This window comes from Cupressus sempervirens, chromosome 9 (genome assembly GCF_028749045.1).
Source record: "Cupressus sempervirens isolate cs-2001-9-10 chromosome 9, ASM2874904v1, whole genome shotgun sequence".
In the NCBI taxonomy this organism is placed as follows: Eukaryota; Viridiplantae; Streptophyta; class Pinopsida; order Cupressales; family Cupressaceae; genus Cupressus; species Cupressus sempervirens.
In genome coordinates this window covers 515,782,686-515,808,659 of record NC_143126.1, presented here as the reverse complement: position 1 = coordinate 515,808,659, position 25,974 = coordinate 515,782,686, and the positions used below count along the sequence as shown (strand labels likewise).

Genomic DNA, 25,974 nt, shown 5'->3' with positions numbered 1-25,974 from the left:
CCCATGATCTGACAAATGTCACAAAATTGGTTCTTTGGACATGATCCTTTAGTATGACCGTCGGTCTTACACTTCGTGCACCACAGCTCATTGCCTTTTGGCTCCTTCTGCATGTTTTTAAACTCTTTCATCATGCGGATCATGTCCTTCTGTCGGGCACGAACCTTCTTACTGTTGCCTTCATCGTCGCTGCTATCACCTCCGACAGGCTCGTCGTCATCCGAATAAGATGAGCTAGTCTTCGTCTTCGTTTTTGTCTTCAGCTCACTTTCGAGGTCCAATGCTCTGTTATAAGCTTCCGTATATGATGACGGTGGCACAATTTTCATTTTCCTCCCCAAGTTCGAGCGTAGGCCTTCCACGAACCATCTTTTCTGAAGTCCTTCTGCCGGCTTACTTTCCATTTTTTTATCAAGTCTTTTAATTTCCTGGCGTAAACGCGGATGGTTTCGTTCTTCCCCTGCTTAGTATTGAAGATCTCTGCTACAATTTCATTATCATCCCGCAACAGTTTAAATTCTGCCAGAAACTCCTTTTTAATGTTATCCCAACTGTTTATCTTTTGTGGATCTGTATCAGTGAACCAATCAATTGCTATGCCTCGTAGGGTGGCCAAAAATTGCCTCATCCAGTCGTCTTCATCATTTATCCCATTTGCCTTCCAGATCGTTTCACATATTTTGCAATGTCGAATGGGATCGGCTGTACCATCGCCATTGAACTTCGGCAGTTTTTCTTTTGGTCTCGCCATCACGATTGGTTTTTGTAAACAGGCGTTGCTCAGTCCTGCAATATTGGCACTGCTCAATCCCAGACCGGCGGTCTGCACTCCCACACCGACGGTCTACACTCCCACACCGGCGGACTACACTCCCACACCGGCAGACTGCACTCCCTCACCGGCGGATTGGTCTCCCACACCGGCAGACTGCACTCCCACACCGGCAGACTGTTTTCCCACACCGTCAGAGTCGACAGCTGCGAACCTTGGTGAAGAAGGGTGTTCTGAAGTTGTCCTTTGCGGAAGTATATCCTGGACGAAGAGTTCACTCCACGGTCTTGCTCCGTTGGCACTTCGAGCCGTGCGAGTCGATGCTCTTCCGTCTGGATTCTCTTCCCTTGGCGAACACAAATCCAAAAACTCCTCCCGTGCTTCTTCCACCAATTCCACCCGTTGCCGAGTTTCCTCCAACAAGTCTTCCGTGCTCTAGTTTCCGTCGGCAATCTTCTGGAATCTCCTTCGGCGTTCGGTTTGCTGTGCCAGAATTAAAGTTTCTTGCGTAGTACGGATTCCATCTGTTCCCTTGGCCTCATTTCGATCCTTGTTAAGCTGACTTAGCATTAATCTTCATTCCTCCCACCTTCTAGGTCCATAAGGCAACGACGCCAAATGTTTACTGTACGGGTAAAAGAAATAAACGCATACAGACAATAGAACAGAATAGCAGAATTATATTCGCATATTCCAGACATACATTATGCTTGATAAGATGAATGATAGAATATGATTTACAATGATCCCAGACGTGATATAAATACTATCCGCCGAACCTTCCCGAAGGAGTCCATCGGCCACAAATATTATGTCCGCTACAAACTATTTACCCGTTGGCTACAGAATACAAAAACACTAACGACAATAACCCCGTCGGCTACAGAAACACTGACGACAATCACTTCGTCGGCTACAGAAACATCGACGACAATCCAGTCGGCTGATAGATGCTTGGCTCATTAGAACTCCTTTAAGAACCTTCTTAATGACATTGATTGCCAGCCCATGCATAGGGGAGAAAACTTACTGCAATCTCCTCTCGTGCATTTCTCCTAGGAAAGATATTTGCCATTTTTGGCATATCAGATAAACAAGAGTTTCACTATTCTCAGTTTCCGTCTCAAACGAAGACAACATCTCAAACTTAGACAATGCAAACACCTTTGTTTTCTCTTGGGCATATATCCGTGTTCTGCAATCCATCATTATTCATTAGATCATGTTAAAACGGATGCCATCTAATCTTTGGTACTGTGCAAGCTCTTGAAATCTATAAGAAAGACCCAACATTTTGTGTTTGTACAGGCAAGGCACATAAAATCCGTCCTTCCAACTTGCTTTCATCATCATCAGTGAACAAGTCACCTTCCACCATCTTACGAAGCACTGGGAGATCTTCATAGGATCTCCCATAAACTCTAATAAATGTTTCACTAATGAATATATTATAAAAATATCATTGCGCCCAGTTGGATTAATGCCTTCAATCACCACCCTTACCAATGTTGAACACACGAGCACACACACCGAACATGTTTTGGCACATCATCCATTGCTTTCTTCCACATCAATACCTGATTTGGCCAAACAGTCAACCTCGTGATTACCTTCCCTATATATACAGGACATCTTAAACTCCTTAAATTTGTGGACTGTGTCTGAATTTCCAATTTTCAATTTGGTGTAGCGTTGTTCTAATGGCATTTATAGTAAGGAGAGAGTCACCATGTTGGCAGATTTTTTCGGCACCAACTTCCAGCCCACATTTCAAACTGAGCAAAGTAGCTCAGAATTCAGCTTCATTATCAGTTCCTACCCCCAATCCTTCAGATTTTTGACAGAGAATTTTGTCCTCATGATCCCTGGCAAGACACCCTACCTCACTTGGCCCCGGGTTATCCCTAGAGGCCCTATTAATGTTTACTTCAATCCATCCAAAATCCGGCATACCCAAACTACCAATTCAGGGGGATTACATGGAAGATTATCCTTTCTAATAATTTAAAAAAAATTAATATAAATATAATACAATGTATTAATATATAATAATATTATTATATAATTCTATTATGAACTATAATATACAAATGTTACAAATATAAAAAATTAATATTATACAAATTTGCAAGGGATCCCTGCCACATTGAACTGGACTGAGATGCGTCAGTTAAATATTCAACAAAGCCCACAAATGTTATGATATACTGTACTAGTTCTTGATAAGAACTAAATGTGCCGTTTTCATGAGGCAATAACATTCATGGAAAGGCCAGATTATAATCCTGACCGGATTCTATCATTCTTGTACTGATTTTTCATCTTTCCAGTTTGTTTGTTGTGTAAGCATTTCTGAATAAACATCATTTTTTCATTTAAGATCATAGAATCAGAAATCTTTATTTAGTGGTCATTAATTGCTCGAAATCATCTCTTAGTCAGCTGGGCAATTTTTTATTGAAAAATAACTTAAGTTTTTGGATTAGGGTTAGGGTTTTCTCTATATTTTTTCAACAGCTTTTCTATTCTGGGGTTTGGGGCACAAAAATACTAATTTTTGTCACATGCTGATCAAGTTTGCAAGGTACATTTACAGATTGGTCTTCCATCTTTTCAAACCCTTTTATAATGAAATGATGGAAAAAATAATGAGGAGATTTTGGATAAACATATAAGCAATCATGTTTAGAACTACTATTACTTAGAAGACCATAGTCATAAATTGCTTTTTTTCCCAATTTGTATACTTTATTTTTCATTTATATTTTCTAGAATAACTTTGATAGACAATGGTGACATTGTCATATTTGCGCCATAGAATATTGAGTTAGGATTTTGTGGTGTGCCACATGTGCTTGGGATAATCATGAGACTGGTGGTGAAGATGGACTTTGATGTGGGGTACTGCTGCTGTACCACAAGATGATGCTGAAGCTTCCTAGATCAATGCATCCTTCTATAATGTTCTCGTCATAAAATAAATAAATAAGTAGAGCATTGTTTATGGGCCAATTGATTTGGTATATTTGAGACCCATTTTTTATTTTAATTGTTTCCGTACATGTTGCCGTCGGCTATCTTTTTAAACCCTCGGTAGTTCCTCCAAAGGTTATTTAAGCATGACATGTAGGTAGTAGTTGTTATGCAATTTGGATTATTTCTTTATACTGCGAATTCCTGTTGGAGTTCTCTATTGTTTGTTTACCGTATGGGGTAAATAGATTAATGCATACAGACAATGAACAAGAACAACAATACTCCTTTTATTGTTCGCATACGCCAAAGATATTACATTATGCTTATGATGATGATTACAATGACCCAAAAGGGTGTATATATACTTTCTGAAGAACCTTATTGGAGGGCCGTCGGCTACATAACAAGAACCTTCCTGAAGGGGCCCGTCAGCTACATAAAAATTACCTTCCCAAAGGGGCCCGTCAGTTACATAACACTTACCAACGGCATCAATCCATCGGCTACACAATATTTACTGACGACATCATCCCCCCCAAAAGAAAAAGTCATCTTCGGATGACAATTACAAAATATCCGAGATAGATTAACAAAACAAAATACATTAATTGACTAACTACAACAAAATAGATCTGTTTATGTCACACCACTTTCACGTTCGTCTCGTGCCTGCACCAAACTAGCCTCCAAACCACGTTGCATTTGCAGCCTCTACTAACACAATATTGTCCCTTAATCAAGCTGACCTTGATAGCCACCCATGCTACTTTCTCTGCTTCCAACTCCTGGGTACCCTGAGCCAAGTGTCATTGAACTGCCTTCAATTGGATGATCAGCTCCTTCCAAGCTCTCTATGCATCCACCAAGACAGCTTCACGTACAACACCTACTCCGATTGCCTCAAAACGTATCACCCCTCTCGAAAGGCTTGTGCTATTGATCTTTCCACATCTAGCACACTATGCTTGCAACAACTTCAGGTCTCATCAACTGGTCACACTTCCCATGATTGATAACCGCAGTGACTGGGGGTCTAGGGGGTAGTGCCCTAGGTGCGCTCCTTGTCGCGATACAGGGCGGGGTTGAGGGGCAGCGCCCCTGCCGCCAAGACCAAATTAGCACTCTCAAAGCCACACAAAACTCCATGGAACACACCATTTTTGTGATTTTCTTCTAATCCCACACTCTTTCTGGCAACTGTTTGTGTTTTACTACCTGTTTATGTCTTTTCCTTCCCTTCGGCATTAGACATTAATCATTCTGAACATTTTTGATTTGTCGTCTTTTTTTTTTTTTGCTCCTCTTCTGACTGCTTCCTTCTGCCTTCTAAACCAAATCTTTGGCTCATCAACTCCAACTTCTAGTAGTCAAATCCCTTGAAACTTATGTATCCTCCCACACATAGGACTATTTAACACCACTTATTAATTTGATGGCACGCTCACCAAACAAACAGGATTAGAGGGCTTCCGTACGGCTAATTCCCTTCTTCCAAAGTTGTACGACTTCTAACACCATATGTCTTGTTTCTTGTGTGCAAGCTGCATTTTCCGTATGAGCAAAAGATAAACTCTTGCATCGACTCCTTGCCGTACAGTGACCCAGGTTCGATTCCCAACAGCGGCGCCAAATGTTTACTGTAAGGGGTAAATAGATTAATGCATACAAACAATGAATAAGAACAACAATACTCCTTTTATTATTCACATACGCCAAAGATATTACATTATGCTTATGACGATGATTACAATGACCCAAAAGGGTGTATATATACTTTTTGAAGAACCTTCTTGAAGGGCCGTCGGCTACATAACAAGAACCTTCTCGAGGGGGCCCATCGGTTACATAACAATTACCTTCTCGAAGGGGCCCGTCGGCTACATAACACTTACTGACGGCATCAACCCGTCGGCTACACAATATTTACTGATGACATTGTTTGCCATTTCGGAAGTGAAAGATCTTCCCTACTTGGCTTTACAGTTTTGGTGGGATTCAATCTTCACCCTATTCCAACTTTGTATTACTTTGTTTTGGATCTGACAAATCTGAATTGCAACCATTGTTTGAATCGAAAATTACTTCTAGCCACCTCTGGCATATGGCACTCATTTTTGGTACCCATATGATCTGTTTTGTTATTAGTGTATGCGTAATTCTGGCATTTGAGATTGAGTGTCCATTTAATCATTTGCACTTCTGTACAATTTCCATCCCTGGCAATCTTGGCCGGACGACCATTCACCACATAGCGACAACTCTCCTCACTATTTTACAAACTATGAATCCCGCCTTTGTATGGTTTAGGTAGACCCACCCTACAACCCAATTATACCATACGGTCCAGTTGTGCTATACAACTCAAGTATATTGTACGAACTCCTTCAAGCACCGTATGGTGCCACTGAAATCATTGTACGACCCATTTCCAAGGTTGCATGTTGTCAATCAATCTCTCACGTCGTGCTCTAGGGCTTGGAGGGTGAACGAAGGGCATTAGGCACATCTTGGGCATTTTTTCTTTCAAGTCCCATATCTAGTTAGGCTGAGATCACCTTCGGAACATTATAGTGGTATTAGAGCCAAAGATCCTGCCAGCCTGTGGATAGTGAATGAAAGTTTATAGCTGGAAAAGGAGATCCCACTCAGTTGATAGAATGACAGATCAAGAACCCACTCCTGCGGATGTCATGGCACTATTGAGGGATCTTTCGAGGAATCCAACATAGATCAATGACACTCAGTGACTCATGGAAGAGACTTTGGAAGCTGGCAGCCAATAAGATATCTGGGGAACAAAATGGTCATAGTACGGACTCAGTTTTGGGAAAGGAAAATCCTCATCCGGCATGCTCTTGACCTTTCATGCCAACTTTCTGTCCATGGACAGAGGTACCACATAGAGGAAGGCAACCAACCTTTGAGGAAGTTCAAGAACAGTTGAAAAAATGCAAACTTGGAAGAGGATATATCCTACAAAGATTATATAGAATTAAGAATGCGATATTCCAGAAGCAGAAATCTAGGATATTTTAATGATGATCTTAAAAGAAAGTTGAGTAAAGTAAATCTATCTCTATTGACTGATCTGCCCAAGCATGGGTAATGAAGGCCGATACTTCCAGCTTAATCCAATGCCAAAAGAAGAAGCAATTAAATTTGCAGCACTCCACTTGTAGGGAGTGGTGCATGAATGGTGGTATCATGGCACTATTACACTCGGGCGTGATCAAGTAAATACTTATGCAGAATTCATTGAAAGATTGATAGATCAGTTTGATGGTAAAGATCCAAAATTTAATTTTAAAGAGTTGACAAAATTGAGGTAAACTACATCGGTCGACCTATACATCATGAAAGTTTAGAAACTTTGTTTTGGTTACAAACATTTGTGAAAAGAGATAGATAGTGCTCTTCATGGATGGACTGACAGAACCACTAAGGGGTTGGGTAAAAGGATTCAATCCTCCCACCCTTTCGGAGGCTATAAAAAAAATGTGAAGCATGGCATCATCAGCGACATCATCCTCTCGAGGTTACTCTCACTCGAAACCGCTAGTATTTCCAAGGGACAAAGATAACAAACCTCTACCAAAGAAGCCTTCATTGGATGAAGCTACTAGACTTTGAAGGAAGAAATTATGTTTCAATTGTAAGGAGTGTGGGGACCTGGGCACAGATGCCTCGGTAAAGGGAAAATACACTACATCGAGGTCGTGTGTGATGATGGGGACAATCAGGAGAATCTACCCATAGCGATGGTCACCCCCAAGAGGACTCCAAAATGGTTAATTTGAACCGTATGGAGAGGATTGCTGCATTGGTATGGTGTGAAGGAACCATCGCCTTGGTTGGGAAGCCTGAGATGTATGGTATTCCAAGTATGAGAACCCTTCAAGGATATAGGGTCATTGTGATGCTCGATAGCAGAGTCACTCTAAACTTCATAAACTCATCTTTGGTGAAAAGAAGAGGTCTACCTACAGAGATGCATGTAAGATTCCAAGTCAAGTTTGCTAGAGGAACACTTTTACCCTGAACGCACCTTGTTCCCCGAGTATTACCATGGCTAATCACATTGTGATTGAGGATTTCTTTATAGTAGACCTGGATGATATGGAGGTTATCTGGGCATACAGTGGATGAAGTCATTAGATGAATACACAGAGTTTCAAGTGGATGGACTTCACTTTTGTTGTCGATGGAAAGAAGGTTGTTTTCTATAGGATGGCCAATGAGGAATTGAAGGAAGTTTTGGCACAGTGGATGGAGGCCATTTTTCGGCATGATGACATTGCATGGGCTACACATTGTTTTGTTTCAGCAAAACCAATAAAGGGACAACAGACACCCCACCGAGATGATAATCTTCAGACTATCTTGAGTACCCATGATAAAGTTTTTATAGACATTCCTCTTGGCATACCTCCCCATCGTGGTTTTGAGCATACCATCGAGTTGGAAGCTGGTGCCAAACCAATTATCACCATGCCATACCACCATCCCAAAAAATTCAAAGATGAGATCACGAGGACAATTCAAGAGCTGCTCGAGAACGATGGATTCGTCCTCGCTCTAGACCTTTTGCATCATCATTAGTATTGGTAAAAAAGGATGGTATGTTGCACATGTGCGTGGACTACAGTGCGTTGAATAAGAAGACAATAAAAAAATAGATACCCTATTCCCAAGATCGATGAATTGTTGGATGAGTTGCATGGTGTGGTTTATTTTTTCTAAAATAGATCTCCATTCCGCGTACCATCATATCCACATGTGGGAAGAAGATGTGGAGAAGATGGCTTTTTGTTGTCACTATGGGCGTTATGAGTTTTTGGTCATGCCATTTGGATTAATGAATGCACCAACTACTTTTGAGTCTTGCATGAATCACATCTTCAACAAACAATTGTGCAAGTACTTGCTGGTATTCTTCGATGGTATCCTTATTTACAACAAAACCTGGGAAGAGCACCTGAGACATTTGGATGAAGTCCTAGGGATCATTGAGGCTCAGTCCTTGTTTGCCAAGCAATCCAAGTGTAAATTTAGAATGACAAAAATATTATACCTAGGGCATGTTGTTAGTAAATATGGAGTGTAGGTCCACTGGGAGAAGATTCAAGCTATCCTTGATTGGCCCTTACCAAAATCGCTCTCTGAGTTGCAAGGGTTCTTTGGACTATGCATTTATTATCGAAGGTTTGTAAAAGGACTCTCAGCTCAATGCACCATTAACAAATCTGACTAAGAAAGGCTCCTTCTAGTGGAATGAAAAGGCGTAATACACTTTTGATAACTTAAAAAAAGCAATGAGCACTTGCCCGGCTCTCGCCTTACTTGAGTTTACTCAACCATTCATTCTAGAGTGTGACGCATCCGGAGAGGGCATTGGTGTAGTATTGATGCAAGATAGACATCCTATTGCCTATGAGAGTCGAAAGCTTACACAAGCTGAGCACCTATATTCCATTTATGACAAAGAGATGTTGGCCATCGTGCATGCACTGACCAAGTTCCGACAATATCTGGTGGGTGCCAAGTTTGTCGTCCGTATCGATCGTAATAGTTTAAGATATTTTCTAGAGCAAGGGGATTTGAACAAGAGGCAACAAAAATGGGTAAGTAAGATTCAGGTTTTTGATTTTGACATTGAATATGTGAAGGGAAAGAACAATGTGGTTGCAGATGCTTTGTCAAGAAAACCCACCATCTGCTTACTGTCCCAAATTTCAGCTGATTGGAAAGCAAACTTATTGGTGGAATATTCCAAAAACATATTTGCATGTAAGCTAATGGATGATGACACTCAGGACGACCGATACAAGGTAGTGGATGACATCATTTACTACAAAGAGCGGACATACTTAGTGCTTGAATCCAAATTGAAGTAGAAAATCCTGAAGTATATGCCTCTCCCTTGACTAGAGACCCGAGGTTTCTCAAAACCCATAGACAACTCAGGGAGAGGTTCTTGTGGAAGGGACTTAAAGATGATGTTTTCTAGTACGTGTAGGAATGTGTAGTCTACCAGCAAAACAAATCCGAACATACTTTACTTGTCGGGCTATTGCAACCCTTGCCGATACCAGAACAAAAGTGGGAAAGTATCTCTATGGATTTCATCACGGGACTTTCTAAGGTAAATGGAAAGGATTGTATTTTTGTGGTGGTTGACAAATTGACGAAGTATGCACACTTCTTCGTCATCTCCTTAGATTTCCAAGCCGCACTAGTAGCCGACTTATTTTTTAGAGAAGTTTTTCGTTAGCATGGGTTACCCCGAAACATTGTTAGTGATAGGGATGGTTGGTGTCTTAGTAGTTTCTAGATAGAATTGTTTTGGTTGGTAGTAACAAAATTGTCGCCAAGTACTAGCTACCACCCTCAGATAGAGAAACGGACAAAGATTGTGAACAAGTGGCTAGAAGGCTACCTTCGGAACTACGTTTCAGCATAGCAACGAGCATGGGTCAAATGGATGCATTTGGGAGAATACTATTACAATACAACTTATCACATGTCTATTGGGATGACACCCTTCAAAGCACTGTATAGGTATGAACCCCTTTCATTTATCGATATGGTCCTGGGTGATAGCCACGCACCTAGGGCGAGGGACTGGTTTTAGGAAGGGCAAGACATCCTAAGATTGTTGAAGGAAAACTTACTAAGGGCACAAAATCAACACAAGATCTACGGCGACAGACATTAAATCAAGAGAAGTTTCGAAGTGGGAGACTTGGTCTATCTCAGGCTTCAGCCATATAGGCAATCCTCATTGAAGGTAAAAGGGAAAAAAAAATTGAAGCCACATTTTTATGGTTCTTATCGTGTAACTCGCCGCATCGGTGAAGTTGCCTATGAATTGGAACTTCCAGAAGGGAGCCATATCCATAACTTCTTTCAGGTCTCCTGCCTGAAAAAAGCAGTGGGGACAAAACATCGCAACAACCACATATCTTCCACACTCAATGAAGAAGGGAAGCTTGTGTTAGATCCGGTTGAGATCATTGATGTATGGGAGAAGACTTTGTTAAACTATACCTTGAGGGAATATTTGGTACGCTAGAAACACTTGTCGCTGGACGACATGACTTGGGAAGTTGAACAGATTCTTCAGCATTCAACATTGCAATTGCTTGAGGACAAGCAAATTTTGGGACAAGAGGACTGTAATGTTCCCGTCATAAAATATATAAATAATCAAAGCATTGTTTATGGGCTGATTGTTTTAGTATATCTCAGACCCTTTATTTTGAATTGTTTCTGTAGGTGTTGCCGTTGACTATCTTTGTAAACCTTTGGGAGTTCTTCCGTATGGTATTTAAGCACGACATGTAGGTAGTAGTTGTTATGCATTTTGGATTATTTCTTTATACTGCGAATTCTTGTTGGAGTTCTATATTGTTCGCCATTTCGGAAGTGAAAGATCTTACCTACTTGGCTTTACGGTTTCAGTGGGATTCAACCCTCACCCTATTTTGACTTTGTATTACTTTGTTTTGGATTTGGCAAATTTGAAGCACGATCATTGTTTGAATCAAAAATTACTTTTGGCCACCTCTAGCATTTGGCACTCAATTTTGGTACTTGTACGAATTGTTCTATTATTAGTGCATGCATAATTTTGGCATTTGAATCTAGGCGTCCATTTAATCATTTATGCTTTCGTACAATTTCTATCCATAGCAATCTTGGTCGTACGACCATTCACTGCATAGTGACAATTCTCCTCACCGTCCGACAAACTGTGAATCCTGCCTCTGTACGGTTTAGGCAGACCCATCGCATGACCTGGTTATATCGTATGGTCTAGTTGCGTCGTACGGCTCGAGTATATCGTACAGACTAATTCAAGCACCATATGGTCACACTAAAATCACTGTATGGCCCATTTCCAAAGTTGCGTGTCATCGATCAATCTCTCACGCTGCACACTAGGGCTTGGAGGCTGAATGAAGGGCATTAGGCACATCTTGGGCATTTATTCTTTCAAGTCTCATATCCAGTTAGGTTGAGATCACGTTCGAAACATTATCCCTTCTTGAGAGCAATGGTCTATTTGTGACAACTTAGAAAAGATATGGAAAGTTTTTTTGCAACTTGACCTACGGTTAACTCTAATCCTTGAGAAGAAAGAAAGAAAATAATTAATGCCTACAACTACCAAACTAGATCAAAGGGATTGGAAAGTAAATAGTGAAAATAACATATGATGATGGCAAAAAGGCCTTAGACAGAAAGGAAAAACTGAAAAAGTGATACAAGCTGTAACATGAATTAACCTTAAATGGATTGACCCCAAATTAGTACAATTATAGTTAGAAAAGTGGGGATAGCTCAAGCCCACAAAATTTGTGAAAACTAAAGAAGACCACCCAAATGAAGAACCAAAAACTTCATTGTCAATGTTCAATAACACATTGGAGGAGCCATTGATGTGTTATTGAACATTGACATTGACCCATATCAGAAACCAAAAAGCTCTGTGCTTTTCCTTCCACAAATGAAGCTATATTCTGTCACTAACCTTGAAGGTGTGTGGCACTCATGTTTGATCATGGTGTTGCTTGTGCATAATGTACGAATTTTGTACAATGTTTTTGATTGCTAGTAAATGCATTGGACATGCCCAGTATTTGACAACCTAGTTAACCTTCTTTTATACTCAAGGAATGTAGAGAATAAGCTACATCAATGGATGACACTGATTGGATACTGAAGTAAACCTGAAAAGAACTATGTCAAGTAGAGGTTTTTTTTTTTATTGATAAAGCAAAATTTTATAGTAATATGTGAAAAAGATTTACATAAATGAGCTAGCCACCTAGTGGCCTCTGTGCAAAAGCCCCAAAATCCCTATAGACACTACCTAACTAGCCAGTACAGACATCCGAGTATATCAACAACAAAAACCTTCAACAAAACCCATCACCAAAAAGGATCATGGCAGAAGTCATTTGGACCAAGCACAAACCTCTTTTCAAAAGTTGGGAAAACCAACAGGGCCACCATCATCAACGGATCGGGAGCCACTACAACTAGCCACATTCTTAGTACACTGCCACAATTAGCCAGGAGGGAAACATCCACCCCTGACACAACACCACCCAAATCCACACCAATAGCACGACCCGCACATGCAGCCTCCTTCCGTCGTTTCACTGCAAGTTGTTGTTGAACTAGTGGATGATCCTCATCACTCATAGGCACTAAGGACGTGTAACTTTTTGTTTTCTAGGGCGACCACAAAACCTTGGAGCCTCTGCCTGATCACATGAACGTGGATAAAAAATTAGGTTGCACCAGCTCATGCACACAATTTGTAGATTCACCTCCCTTGGATCTACAAACGACTAGACAAGCAAGGGTTGCAACTCATCCAAATCGTGTCCAATGAGCCTCCAAGGATGATTCCCCATACGTAGCCTAACCCTAAGCTCAACCTTGCTCACTACATCCTTCACACCAACACCCCACTTTGGCTCCAAACATTTTCTTGCCATGCTCAAGACTTTAGGTTTTGAATCTGCCACCATTAATGCCAGAGCCAAAAACAAGGATGAAATGTCGAGATTTGATTGAGGCCTCCAATCCTTCTCCAAATACTCCTATCCGAACATCAACTTCACCGCACCCCAGAATGCCTTACCATCTAATTTGAAGACATTCCGTAGTCGTTTCACAATAATCAACCCTTCAAAGGAAGGGATATGCCTCATTTTCTTCAGTGAAAAGTTTGCCTCCATCCTCTCAACACAACTCTCTACTCATCACCAACAATTTCGAGCACTTCCAATGCAAAAAAAATGAAAGTTATGAGTCCTTTAAAGCAAAAAAATTGAAGTCTCCAGAATACAACCATACCAAAGTACACATCATTATAAGTTGAACTTCACTAGTAGACTCACGTGCCAAATTTTCATTACAACACCCTACTCCACTCAATATCACCTCCATTTCATTATGAATCATAGCCTCATATGTTGGAAACTACAATTGGAACAATTGTTATGTTGTCATTGATGTTAAACCTTACTGGTAAGACATTTACTAACAGTGTAGAGTGTCATATCAATTGATTGATGAAGAGGATTTGAAAAGAGAAGTTAACAAGGTAAACTAGTAAAGTTGTTGAGTAAAGCGGAGTAAGTATGATGGAATTACAATGGGAACTTGATAAGTTAGTCTTTGACAAGGTAATGTGTTGTTTGATCATTGTATGAAGTTTAGAAGAGATTCTTGATGAAAGACAAGAAGTTGAGTAAAACACTAAGCTTGATAGAGTGATTGTTAACCAGGTCAATGAAGAAGTTGAAGAAGATTAAGGAACTTAAGAGATAGCCAAGCAAACGATATTAGCCAAGTATTGGTAATGGCCGAGCATGATGGAGAGAAAGCTGAACTAGTGATCGAGCGTAGTGAAGGTCGAGCGAGCCAGTGTAAGCCGAGTGAGACAGATCAGTAGAGACCGAGCTGAAGAACATAGTGATGACCGAGTGTCAACAAATTAACAGTTTGTGAAAGAATTAAGATTTTAGGCCGACACTGTTGAATTTACAAATTGGTCAAAACACGTAAATGATAAGGATTGATGAGCTGACATATTTAATGCATGAATTGAGCTTGTTAAGCAATCTAAGGCGAGGATTTAATGAGAAGTTCCCAGAAGTTTCAAGAAAGAGGTCAGACTAAACGATGGACAAATTCAATGAATTTGATCAAACCCTAAGATCAATGGTTATGTTTAAGCAACAAAAGATCAAACCCGTCTATTTAAGGATGCAAAAGAGATATTTTATGTTGGTTGTTGGTTGTTGGACTAGCAATTTTGTGGAGAACTTGTGAAGAACAGAGTTGTAGATGCAAAGTTAGAAGTTGGTGAAGAGTGATTGCTTGAAGGGTTGCCAAGCGAATTAGTGATGGAGAATGTGATGAAGTCTAGTCAATGAACCAAGAATGAGCTGAATGGAGATCTGAATTTGCAAAGTGATTTGAATTTTATTAGATCAAACCTAGTTGTTACTTTCTAACCATTGTGGTAGTAAAATCCTTTAATCAAGGTTGACCTAACAATGAGATTATAAATCCTTTAATCAAGGTTGACCTAACAATGAGATTATAAATCCTTTAATCAAGGTGACATTCTAATGGAATGTTCTAAAGATCTCTAACAAGGCCACTTTTAATAGGGTGATTAAATCCTTTAACAGGGTCACACGTAATAGTGTATTTTGTAACCTTTAATAGGGTTGGCTCTTAACTGAGCTCACTTTAGAAGAGTGAAAAAGTGGCAAAGTGTAACTTGGTGGTTTTTACCAAATTGGGTTTCCATGTTATATCTTGGTGTTGTACTTGTGTGAATGTTGTTTTCATTTCATGCTATTTACTGTTATTTATTTATATTATTCAGCATATACTAAACAAAGAGCTAGTGTTGAATGAATAAGTTGGATTTATGATGAACTGCTATATTGGCTGAGTGGATTAATGAGTGTGATTAAGTCATTTGAAGTTGTTAAAAGTTGAATTGGTACATCTGGACCTGAGGATAACTAATCTGGACCTAAGGATAACTAATTCACCCCCTCTCTCTCAGTTATTCTAATCATTCTAATTTCTAACATCATAGTCTATCAATGATTTAATAGATCAAGATCCAATGGGGTGATATCCTTATAGTCTTCAAAAAGTTCATCTATTGCTTAGTGAGCCTTTAACCCCCACATTTGATGAAGTGTCTGCTAGATCGTTAGCCTTTGTAGGTACGTGAGTAATTCTAAACTCCTCTATATTTTCCAACAAATTTCAGATCTGTCTGATGTACTTGTCCAAGTACCATGTGTCCATCATCCCCTTGGCTATCCCATTCAACCAATTGTGAGTTCCCTTCAAGGTGTATCTTGCAAGCCCTTAACCTGAGCCCAAGCAATATTGCTTCAACGATAGCCAAACAGTCTGCCTAATTTTTGGTTCCATTTGTAACTTGCTTAGCCACTAGTGCAATGATGCTGCAATCTTCACTTCTAGCAACTGCTCCAATCTCGGATGGGCCCAAATTCCTTAATGCTGCAATTTTGATGCCTCGTCAATATTGATCTTTATCCATCCTGGATCTCGTGGGACTCAATTAACCTTCTTTGCCCCCACATGAAGAGGATGATCCCTCAAAATCCTATTAATGGGCCAAGTAGAGCTTAGTTGTTGTGTTGAATGAAAGGTAAATTTTCATCCCAAGTGTGATGTTTTTAGGAACTATACATTCTTAGAAGATGCATGACCATCCTATTTATTGCTTTGAGTTCGAAATTCGATGGACTACGTTGGCATTGTTTCCATCATCCACCCATGTTCTTTTTAGAGATGGCTTAAGAATCTTGTATGCCTGTAATATATGACGATGGATGGTAATTGAAGTGAACCCAAACATTTTGGAAGAATTCCAGAGTTGTTTTCTTGGATGGCATGAATATTGCCATCTTTGAGACTATCTGCTAGAGCATACACACAATCATTGCAAAACTTGATGATAAGAAACCTTAAAAAGAAATCCAAGGATTCTGATTCCCAAGCTGCATTATGTCACGAAGGAGTATATATTCCTTTTTCTTTGTGCTGGTCAGCTTAGCTATAACACACTTGTTACAAGCTTTTGATGTATTTTGCAACACTTGACTTGAAATGTGGCCAAAATAAGTACTTTTCCATGTTTGAAATGTCGTAAAAAACCAAAGTGCCCTATAGTGTTGTTGAAATGAGCATACACGATCAACTTTTGACATTCCACCCTGTGTAGTTGATGGTCTCAAGTGATGAAAGAATCCATCTTGCAAGGAATAAGTTGGGATTGACTTAGCACTAGGTAGTGCTTGGTTTAATTCTGCATAGTCTGAATCTGGTTTGTATAATTTTGATTGTGTGAAGTCTTATGTACTGACATACATCAAGCATAATCATGGGAAGGAGAACTCAGGCCAAGAATTTACTCAAACAATTTTATACAAAGTTGCCACTTCCATTCTGTTGCTTGATTTTTAATTGGAAGTGTTGAAGGAACGAAAGTAATCTTTGATTGCTTTCTACAATTTTTGAACTCACAAGCTTCTTGCATTGCTTTAGCACTAATGAGTGAAATCTTGGGGATTGTATCCAATATACGATATCTATTCTCTTCAACATTTATGACAAAAATCTTGATATTTTCTATGTGGATTGCAAAGTGTGGGAAAAGATGGAGCTATTGAAGTCAAACATAACATATACTTTTTACTGTGATACATGACAATGAAATGCATCTTGAAAATACTCGAGATTGTACACCAATTGCCATGTTTCATCGAACCTAAGTTGAATTATCCAAATATATAAGGTTTTATTGGAGGTGTGAGTGGCAAGTTTAGAATTCAGGTTACTTTAGGTGAGATGAGGTTCTTTTGTCTTCCACTGTTATTGATCTAGTGTATAGGTTGTCCATTGACTACCGTTTAAGGACAAAACAATTTGTTTATTTGTATAGGATTTGAATTGGAAGAAGAGACTATGCTAGCAATTTCCACCATGTCTCTCACGTCACACTCTATTGTTTTTTTACCTTTATCTTGTACTTACTGTGATCTAACTTGATGTTTCTAGTCTTTAAATCATACATATATGAGCATACCAGAATGAACGTTTGAATTGTGTATGGTGTAGCACTTGCTGGTCTTGGTTTGCTTCTTTTGTTCTTCAGGTGGTATGATTTTCTAGGTATTCAAACAAAGTTCCCTTGCCTTTGTTGCTTCAGTTTGGCTTTTCTTCAGACTTGGAGTTTAGAGTCATCATTCTTGGACTTACATATCCATTTTTCTTTAGGCTTTCAAGCGTACACATAAACTTATCCTAAGGAAGATATATGGGGAAATCCTTTGCTGATCTATATGTATGGTCTAAATCTTGACCTATACTTCAAATTGAAATTTTACTTGGTTACTAGGAGTTAGTATGAAGATGTTAGCATATATTTGGATAGATTGTCCATGACTATGATGCTGTGACAACTTGATATATTAATCTTCTTAGTTTCCAATAGGATATATGTTTCTTTCACAGCTTCAAGCATCCATGCAGGCTTCTTCTAAGTTATATGGAGGAAATCCATGCTGCTCTATATGTACGGTCTTGACCTGCATATCAATTTGAGATTTCACTCTCTTACTAGAAGTTAAAGTATGACGATGTGAATATATACTTGAATAGATTGACCATGAACTTGATGAAGTTGGGACAGCTTGATATATTGATCATCGTAATTTTCAATAGGATGATGGCCAATGGGTTCTTTCAAAGCTTCAAGAAGGACCAATTTGGGAATTGCAGAAGTTATTCCAATGTTTCTTTACCTATAATAAAATTCTCAAAATTGCAAACACAATTTTTTCATGATTTTTTTATATTGCTAATTGTTTACAAATATTCTGCTCATATGAGCATCTACATGATACCAATTCAAGATCTTGCGAGCACAACAATGAGACTAAAACTAGCCCCTTTCAAGAAAACACACTAGAAACCACCTATGGAAGATGAAGAGTCAAAACCTAAGTTGCCGATTCGGGTTTGGGGACGGATTCGGGTTCGAGGTTCGGGTTCATGGGTTCAGGCAAATTTTTTTTTCCCATTTGGGTTCGTGGGTGGGTTCGTGAGTATATATATATATATATACACAAGAGAAACATGCATAGTTGCAAAACAAAGTCATTTCACAATATGAATAATTGTTGCTTGATCATTGATCAATGCCAAATGTCAACAATAAACATTAAATACTCACTCATTAATCGATCTCCATGATTGTAAAGAAAATTATACATTGAATTACTAAATTGCAAAACATAGACTAGTTCATCAAATAATAAAGTTTGAAACATCATGATAGATGACAAATATTTAGTAGTTTATCAATAATCATCATATCAAATGCCCTTCAAGGTCAAATGGATCATCATAAAATGAGGGATCAATGGCTTCATCCCCAACTGCAACTATATCTAGATCCTCATCATTGGAACCCAAACTGGTTCCACTAGTCCCATATGCTGCTATATCATCCTCCTCCTCCTCAACATAAGAGATTAGATGAGTGAAATATCTTTTATTAAGTTCCTTTTAGAGGTACATAAGAAAAAAAACAAAAAAACACACTCTTTAAAGTTGTTTTAGCCCCAGGTCCTTTTGGGTTCATTGTGGGTTCGTTTGGGTTCGCTCCAACAAGGACCCGGGCGAACCCACAGTCCACACTAAGGACCCAGCTCAGACCTGCAGCGAACCTGTGGGCGAATCCAGACCCATGCGGACTCGAACCCGAATCCGAGCAACAAGGGACAAATCCGGCAACTTAGGTCAAAACTTAAAAACCTAGTAATTTAGAAACCACCTTCACACTAGAAGCCAGAAGACTAGTGTCACAACTTGGAATTACATATTGGATGTTACTTTAGGATTTGAACTTGGGCCTCAACACTAAATCTCTTCATGATTAGAAAATGCATTACACAGATATAGGATTATATTAAGCTGAGTGAGTTATTAAGAACATCAACTTCTGTCTTTCCTTCAAATATAGGAATATCCATATTTACTTGCATCATGCTTGACCTTCAAAGGACTTCTGATGAAGTGGATGAGCCTTAAGGATTATACTTGCCATAGAAGTTTAGTGAAGTGATCAGTAATCCTGACTTTGATGCTTCAAGTCACGACCATAAGATAGTTATACAAGGGAATGAGATTATACAAAGCTTGATATAAAGCTAATATAAGAATAATGGAGCAACATGCTACAACTATGATACATTGTTGAATTATGCAAACTTTTGTACAATGACAGGAGATAAGTAGACCATTTGCCTTTATCAAAGAACTTATATAGTATATTTACCCTAGCTAATTGTACTCTTCAATGAATAGCTATGTTAGATAGTTATACAAGGGAAGGAGATGAATAGACATTTGGACAGTGTAGGACACAGAGATTTGCTTTTTGCTGGTTTTTATCTTTGGCTTGTTATTTTGTGCATGTATAGCTGAATAGATGCATTGAGTATGGATGACAATATTGAAGCTGTGCAGCATCGACTATTGAGAACAACTTTGTGTTATGTCCTTGTGTGCTAGGATACTAGTGTGAAGATAGAGTGTGATGCAGAGCACTACTATTGCACAGTGAGATGATTGAAGAGCCAAATCCACTAGTATCACTAAGGTGAAGGGAAGAAAATAACAATTTGCATTGCTGGGAGCTGCCTTTTGGGATATAAAGGACTGACATTTTGTATGAAGCCATGAACTGTCTTTCTGTGTAGGATTTAGGCATTTGATGCAAGTATCTAAGAGAAATCAATTCATATAGATCAATAATCGTGTAGTTTCTGTGTAAAATGTTGAATTCTATGTATCAATAATCACTTTTGTTTAAGAATAATCAAAATGAATTAATTTTTTAAAAGTTGAGTTTCTTTAGGATTTATATTGTCAAAAAATATATGATTTCTAGTTTTAACTATAACATGAATTCTGTTAGTAAATCATTGATAAACCCAAAGTAGCAAATGAAATACTTTTTGAGTTAATCATGTCTCACAATTTTTAATCTTTTTTTAACAATTGGAACTTGCTTGTCAGGTGCCCATTCTTGCATTGGTGATGACAGAAAAGGGGCTAATAAGTCGGCTTTTGTGTGCCAAATTTGGTGGATATCTTACGTTTGGTACTCTTGGAGCTGGTAAAGAATCAGCTCCTGGACAGCCAACGTTGAAAGATCTAATAGATACATACAAGATACGGTCATTGGGAAGAGATACTAAAGTCTTTGGACTTATAGGTAATCCAGTTGGTCATAGTAAAGGACCAATTTTGCACAATCAAGCATTTAGAGAAAGTGGAGTTGATGCAATATATGTGCCCTTTTTAGTTGATAACATTGCAGAGTTTCTCAAGGTGTATTCATCACCAGATTTTGCAGGTTTCAGGTGTGACACATCTGCTCCTTACAAGAAACATTGTAGTTAGATTATTTGTTCTTTTTCTTTGTATCCTATTTGTTAGGGTGAGATGTATTGTACAACCATACTTTGTTTTTGACAAGATATTTACAAGCTAACATTAACCTATAGGCACATATTGTCATATAATAGTTTTCTTCATACCTTCACCATAAAAGGGAACCAAATGAAATGGCAAAAGTTTTAGGCTTCAAGGTCAAGAGTCCAATAAACTTCTTCAAAGATAAGAATGTTCCAAGGGAGGGACTATATTGTGATGCAGCTTTAAAAGAAGATACTTTTTGCCCTGGTAGTGAAAATTAGTTCATTCAGATTCAATTAATTGGTGTAATAATGTGAATATATTTCAATCATCTAAATAATGTATATTCCTTACTGACATGTTTCTGACCTAAAAAGGTACAGCTGACATTAGTTGAGCATTTAGATCCTCGTTACAGTCCCAACTACAAAATTGTAGCTAAAACAAATCCAAACTATTTTCATCATGTTTCTTTGAGCTTTTATCTTAAGATAAAAAAGTATCACTCATCACAGGAATGTGGCCCACTTGGGGACTTGGAGGAGAAGTTTTCTCCTTACCCTCTTGTTTTGAGAGTTTGGGGATGCTCCTTAAAGAGGGACATTTTATTTTGGTTTTGTTGTGGAGACTTCCTGGCATTTGCTGGCTGTTCTTGGGACTGCAGGGCATCCCCTACATCAAATACACAAAAAGAAATTAAAGGAAAATGAGAAAACAAATATTCTAAAACATGTAAAGCCATGAAAGGTGGGCACACCAAGGCCTTCCAACACAAAAGAATATTAAAAAGACCACACTCAATGCTGTATCAGTGTTTTACATTCACTAAAAGAGAAAATGAAAAGAGACAGAGGAAAAGAGAAGTGGAAGAGAAAAAATGAGGAAAAACGAGAGAAGAGCAGTTTCCAAGATATCAGTGGGATGATGACTTTCATTTCCAAGCTTGTTGTTTAATGTACCTATGTACTGTCATACTATGGATGATGCAGTTTTTGGCATCTCTCAACTTTAAAAATGTTTCATACTTTGTATGACAACCAGTCTATTAGATAGGTTTTGGAATCAATGTTTTTCGATTCACTTATATAACTTAAGTTTGTTTTAGTTTGCTCATATTAGTTTTAGGAGTTCATGTTTACTTGGTATTTTTAAAAGTTACAATATTAATTTTGTATGCAATTTTAATAGCCATCCCTTGGCCATCTTCCAAATCTGAAATTGAAAAAAAAAGTTGTATTATACCAAATGCAGAATTTTTTTGCAGTCCCTGAAACTTGCAGAAGCACTGAATAGCATTCATTGACAACACATTGAAAAAGTACTATGATTGCTGTCTATCATAGAATTTTCTTCATAACTAATGAGAATAAATACAACTGCACAAGTTTTGTTAAACACAATGCTGTTGTTGATGTAACGTTGACAGTATTGCCAACAAACGAATCTGTTTGCCTTTTCTTATATTTTATCTTTTTTTATTTACTGTAGCATTTCACTGATTAATTTGAAATGTGACCAGCCTCCTGGCAAATTCTGTGTCTTAAAATGGAGCCTAAGTGGATGAGGTTCCTTTTAGTCATGTTTTTCTTTTTTCTGACTCTAGCCATGTTAAACCTTGAACTTTTCCTTCTTTCTTACTTATCTTTGGTGTACTGCCTGGTCTATTCTTTTCTCCAGGGTGTTATTCCTTAATTACTTTTGGTCTAATATATTTTTCTTGCACGATTCTCTCCGTGTCTTGACTCTTTACATATTTCTTCTTTAAACAATTGTGTTAGCCAAGTTGAGGTGTAGAACTCCTAAAAACATTCACTGAAAATGTGTATTCTTGCCCATGTTCATTTGACCAGCCTATTGTCAAGCTTCTGAGAATGAAGGTATTTGTTTTTGCTGAGTTGTATACTCAGCATTCCAAGGGTTTTAGGCATTAAATGCATCTCAATTATGAACTGCATCACAAGTATTGTCTAACTGTACCATAACAGTCATAAACCAATAGGGTATTGCATAACTTTCAGACTTTATTTGCAAAGAAATTTTAGAAATTACTCAGACTTTATTAACTTTCAGTACTTATGAGTTTGTTTCTGATCATTAGCAGACCCTTGAACAGAATTCATATGGCAGATTTTACTTTTTGATAGAATTGCACAATGCAAATCTGTACAATTTGTTATCCTGCATTTTGTCACCACAAAATGTTGGTAACAACACAAAACTTTTTCAAGGTAGTTTCACATATCTCTAAGCTTGAATTTGATATTCAATTGCTTAATATTGATTGATGGATCCATTTCAATTCGTATATCAAATTGTTTTACTAAAAGCTTTTGTCAAGTCTTTTTTGTTTTGCTTTCTGTCGAGCCTTTGCTTGATTTTTGAAGCCTTAATCATTATTTTCATTGCTTTTGAGTTTGCATTTGTTGGTTTTTAGTCCTTTGGTTTTGCTCTTGTCATGCCTTTCGCTTTTCTTTTCGATTCGGTCTAACCTAGAGCTCAATCGGAGTTGTCAGTCAAGAGATATGGTCGTTTTAGTGCCTCAAAAGTGGACCTTTTTGGTGCAACAACACAAATTAAAAATATCATGTTATATTTTTAATTTGACTTTCACTTTTTGAAAAATATAACTTAAATTCACTTTTTGTTATGTTTTTAAGATACTTTAACTTAAAATTTTTCACTTAAAGTGACTATATAACTATATAGTTTCAGTTTATTTTTTGATTTTTAAATCAAATACTCATTTAAAATGTTACTTTTTAAATGATATTTATGTGTTGTATCTTTAATTATGATATATAAATATTGTTTATGTCCCATTTAGTAACCTTTTTATGAAATTAAGTTGATTAAATGACTTTTAAGTTATTAAAGTGGACTTTTTATATGCAATTACATGTAAAATCCATTAAAAGTGGACATTTTACATGTCACTACAGATAAAATTCAACTTGGAATCATAAGTGGAGCTTTTTGATGTCATTACATCAAAAGGTTATCAAAAGTGGACCTTTTTGATGGCATTGCATCAAAAGGTAAGTTTTTATGTCTTTGCATCCAAAATGTGAGATGTAACTTAAAATGTGCATTCCCCTCGAAAAGGTGCGATTTTGATCACTTGCACATTTTAAAACATGTCATTGACCCAAAAAGGTCCAAGTTGTCTTGTTTGCACATTTTAAAACATGCTATGCACCCAAAAAGGTCTGATTTTAACTAGAAACATGTTTTAAAATGTGTATTGCCCTTCAAAAAGTCCAATTTTGAAGAAATACATGTCATTGCCTTCCAAGAACCCGATTTTGATCATTAAGGGAGATTTTCTTGATGGATTTGCATGGGATCTTCTCCATTGAAGGTGTTTTTTCTTGGCAATGAGTTTTCTTGCATCAAGAATGGATTTAACATGCTGAAAAATTGTTTTTGAGAGCTCAAACCAAGGGTACATTTTTGAAGAAAACTTCAAAAAATACCATTTTTGCTTAATGTTTTTGCTCCAATATGAATCGATTTGATCTTATTTGCTGATTACATTGCATGTTGGTGCATATTTTGGTGGTTAAACACCAAATCAATTTGATCTTTCATCTTGGTGAAAAACTTTTTTCACCAAAAACATCCCAAGCATGAACATCTAAAAAACATTAAATCTTGGAGCATTTTTAGGGCACGTTTTGACATCTTTTAACAAGAACTCCTTGTTTTCTGTCCTCTCCCATTTGAATTTGCAAAGTTGGAAAAAGTTTTAGCATTTTTTAAGAATTTTTCAGCATTGGAGCATCTTTCTCCATTTTTGACACTTAATCTTCATGTCAGTGGACTTCTTCTTTCTTGCTATTTAATTTGTGCTTATCTTGCTGATTTTATGCACATAATTGCTTGATGATTGCCACTTGTTGAAATCTATGCCATGGAAAGTGCATTTTTCCTTTAAAAAATGAAGAATTTGTTCATTTTCATGTTTTTAGTTCTTTCCCAAGTTCCAATTTCGAATTTGTGTGTTGAAGTGCTTTGCATCTTGACATGTTTGAGTCACCTTTTAAAGGTACATTTTTCTTTTGTGCTTTTGTGCTTTGTGCTTGCTTGCCGGTTTTCTCCACTTTGGAGAAGTCACAAGTTCTTTCCCAAGAATTTGTTGTTTCACTTCTACAAAAGCATCATCATGTTCCACATTTTGTTTCCATGTCACAACATCTCATCTCTCATTCGATGAATGCGATTACATGTTTTCCATCTCATTCACCATCCGTAGATGCATGTAATCTCATTCTTCGCTTCCATTTTCACTCATCTCACTTTTCGCACTCATTTGCACAACACGATTACACAAAATGCTTTACGTGTAATTGCATCCAAAAGGTCCAATTTTAATTAAAAGTCAGTTTTTGAAGAGTCAAAAAGATGTCATTTTCATCTTTCATCTACTTTGACTTCATCTTTTCACCAAAGGTGACTATAAAGTTCATTTTCCTTCAAACTCGATTTTCCATTTCCATCTCTCCATATGCATTTGTGCCTCCATTAGCAGATACATGTTTCTGCATCTTTCCATGCTTTTCATCTCATCCTCCATTCACACTTACATGTAAAGTGTATCCTTAATCCGCCTTTGCATCACATCTCACTTTCCACTCCCCGTTGCATGTTGCACTTACATGTAATCATTTTCCATGCAATGACATCTTAAAAGCCCAAGTCACTTTTTAAAAGTTAGAAGTTCTCATTTGCACGCATTCCCATGCGACAAGCACTTTACTTCAAAAAAAGAAAAAAAGTTAAAGATGTTGATGGAAAGTTATTCCGAGTTTACATCTGGACATCGTCAAGAAGGTTTTTAAAGTGTTAGAGAATCCAAAATGTGTCAATCTACAGAGGAGAATTCACGACAATTTGAGTGAGAAAGGTTAGATCACATTAAGTTTTCAAATGACAATAGACAATTCAGCAAAGAGAATCAAGCTATCAAAAGACGTAATAACGTGATTATCAAGGTGAATGCAGTGGCACAAAATAGAGGAACTCCCAATCCTGTTATTATCAAGGATAGCATCGCCAAGTACAAGGCCTTTCAGGACAATCCCTAGGATTGTTTCAATTCTCTTCCATCTTTCTTCTTCTTCTTTCATGTTTGTAATTGAAAAGAATGCATTATATGAAAAAGT

General features: G+C 37.8%; 1 protein-coding gene across 2 annotated transcripts in view; it reads left to right on the top strand.

Moving 5' to 3' along the window:
- LOC149539620 (bifunctional 3-dehydroquinate dehydratase/shikimate dehydrogenase, chloroplastic-like) overlaps nt 1-25,974 on the top strand; it is a 104,645-nt gene that overhangs the window by 51,744 nt on the left and 26,927 nt on the right. For both annotated transcript variants that reach the window (XM_089800849.1, XM_089800848.1), the window contains exon 5: nt 20,411-20,757. In XM_089800849.1, the coding sequence (XP_089656975.1) occupies nt 20,411-20,757 (347 nt within the window). The remainder of the gene's footprint in view (nt 1-20,410; nt 20,758-25,974) is intronic.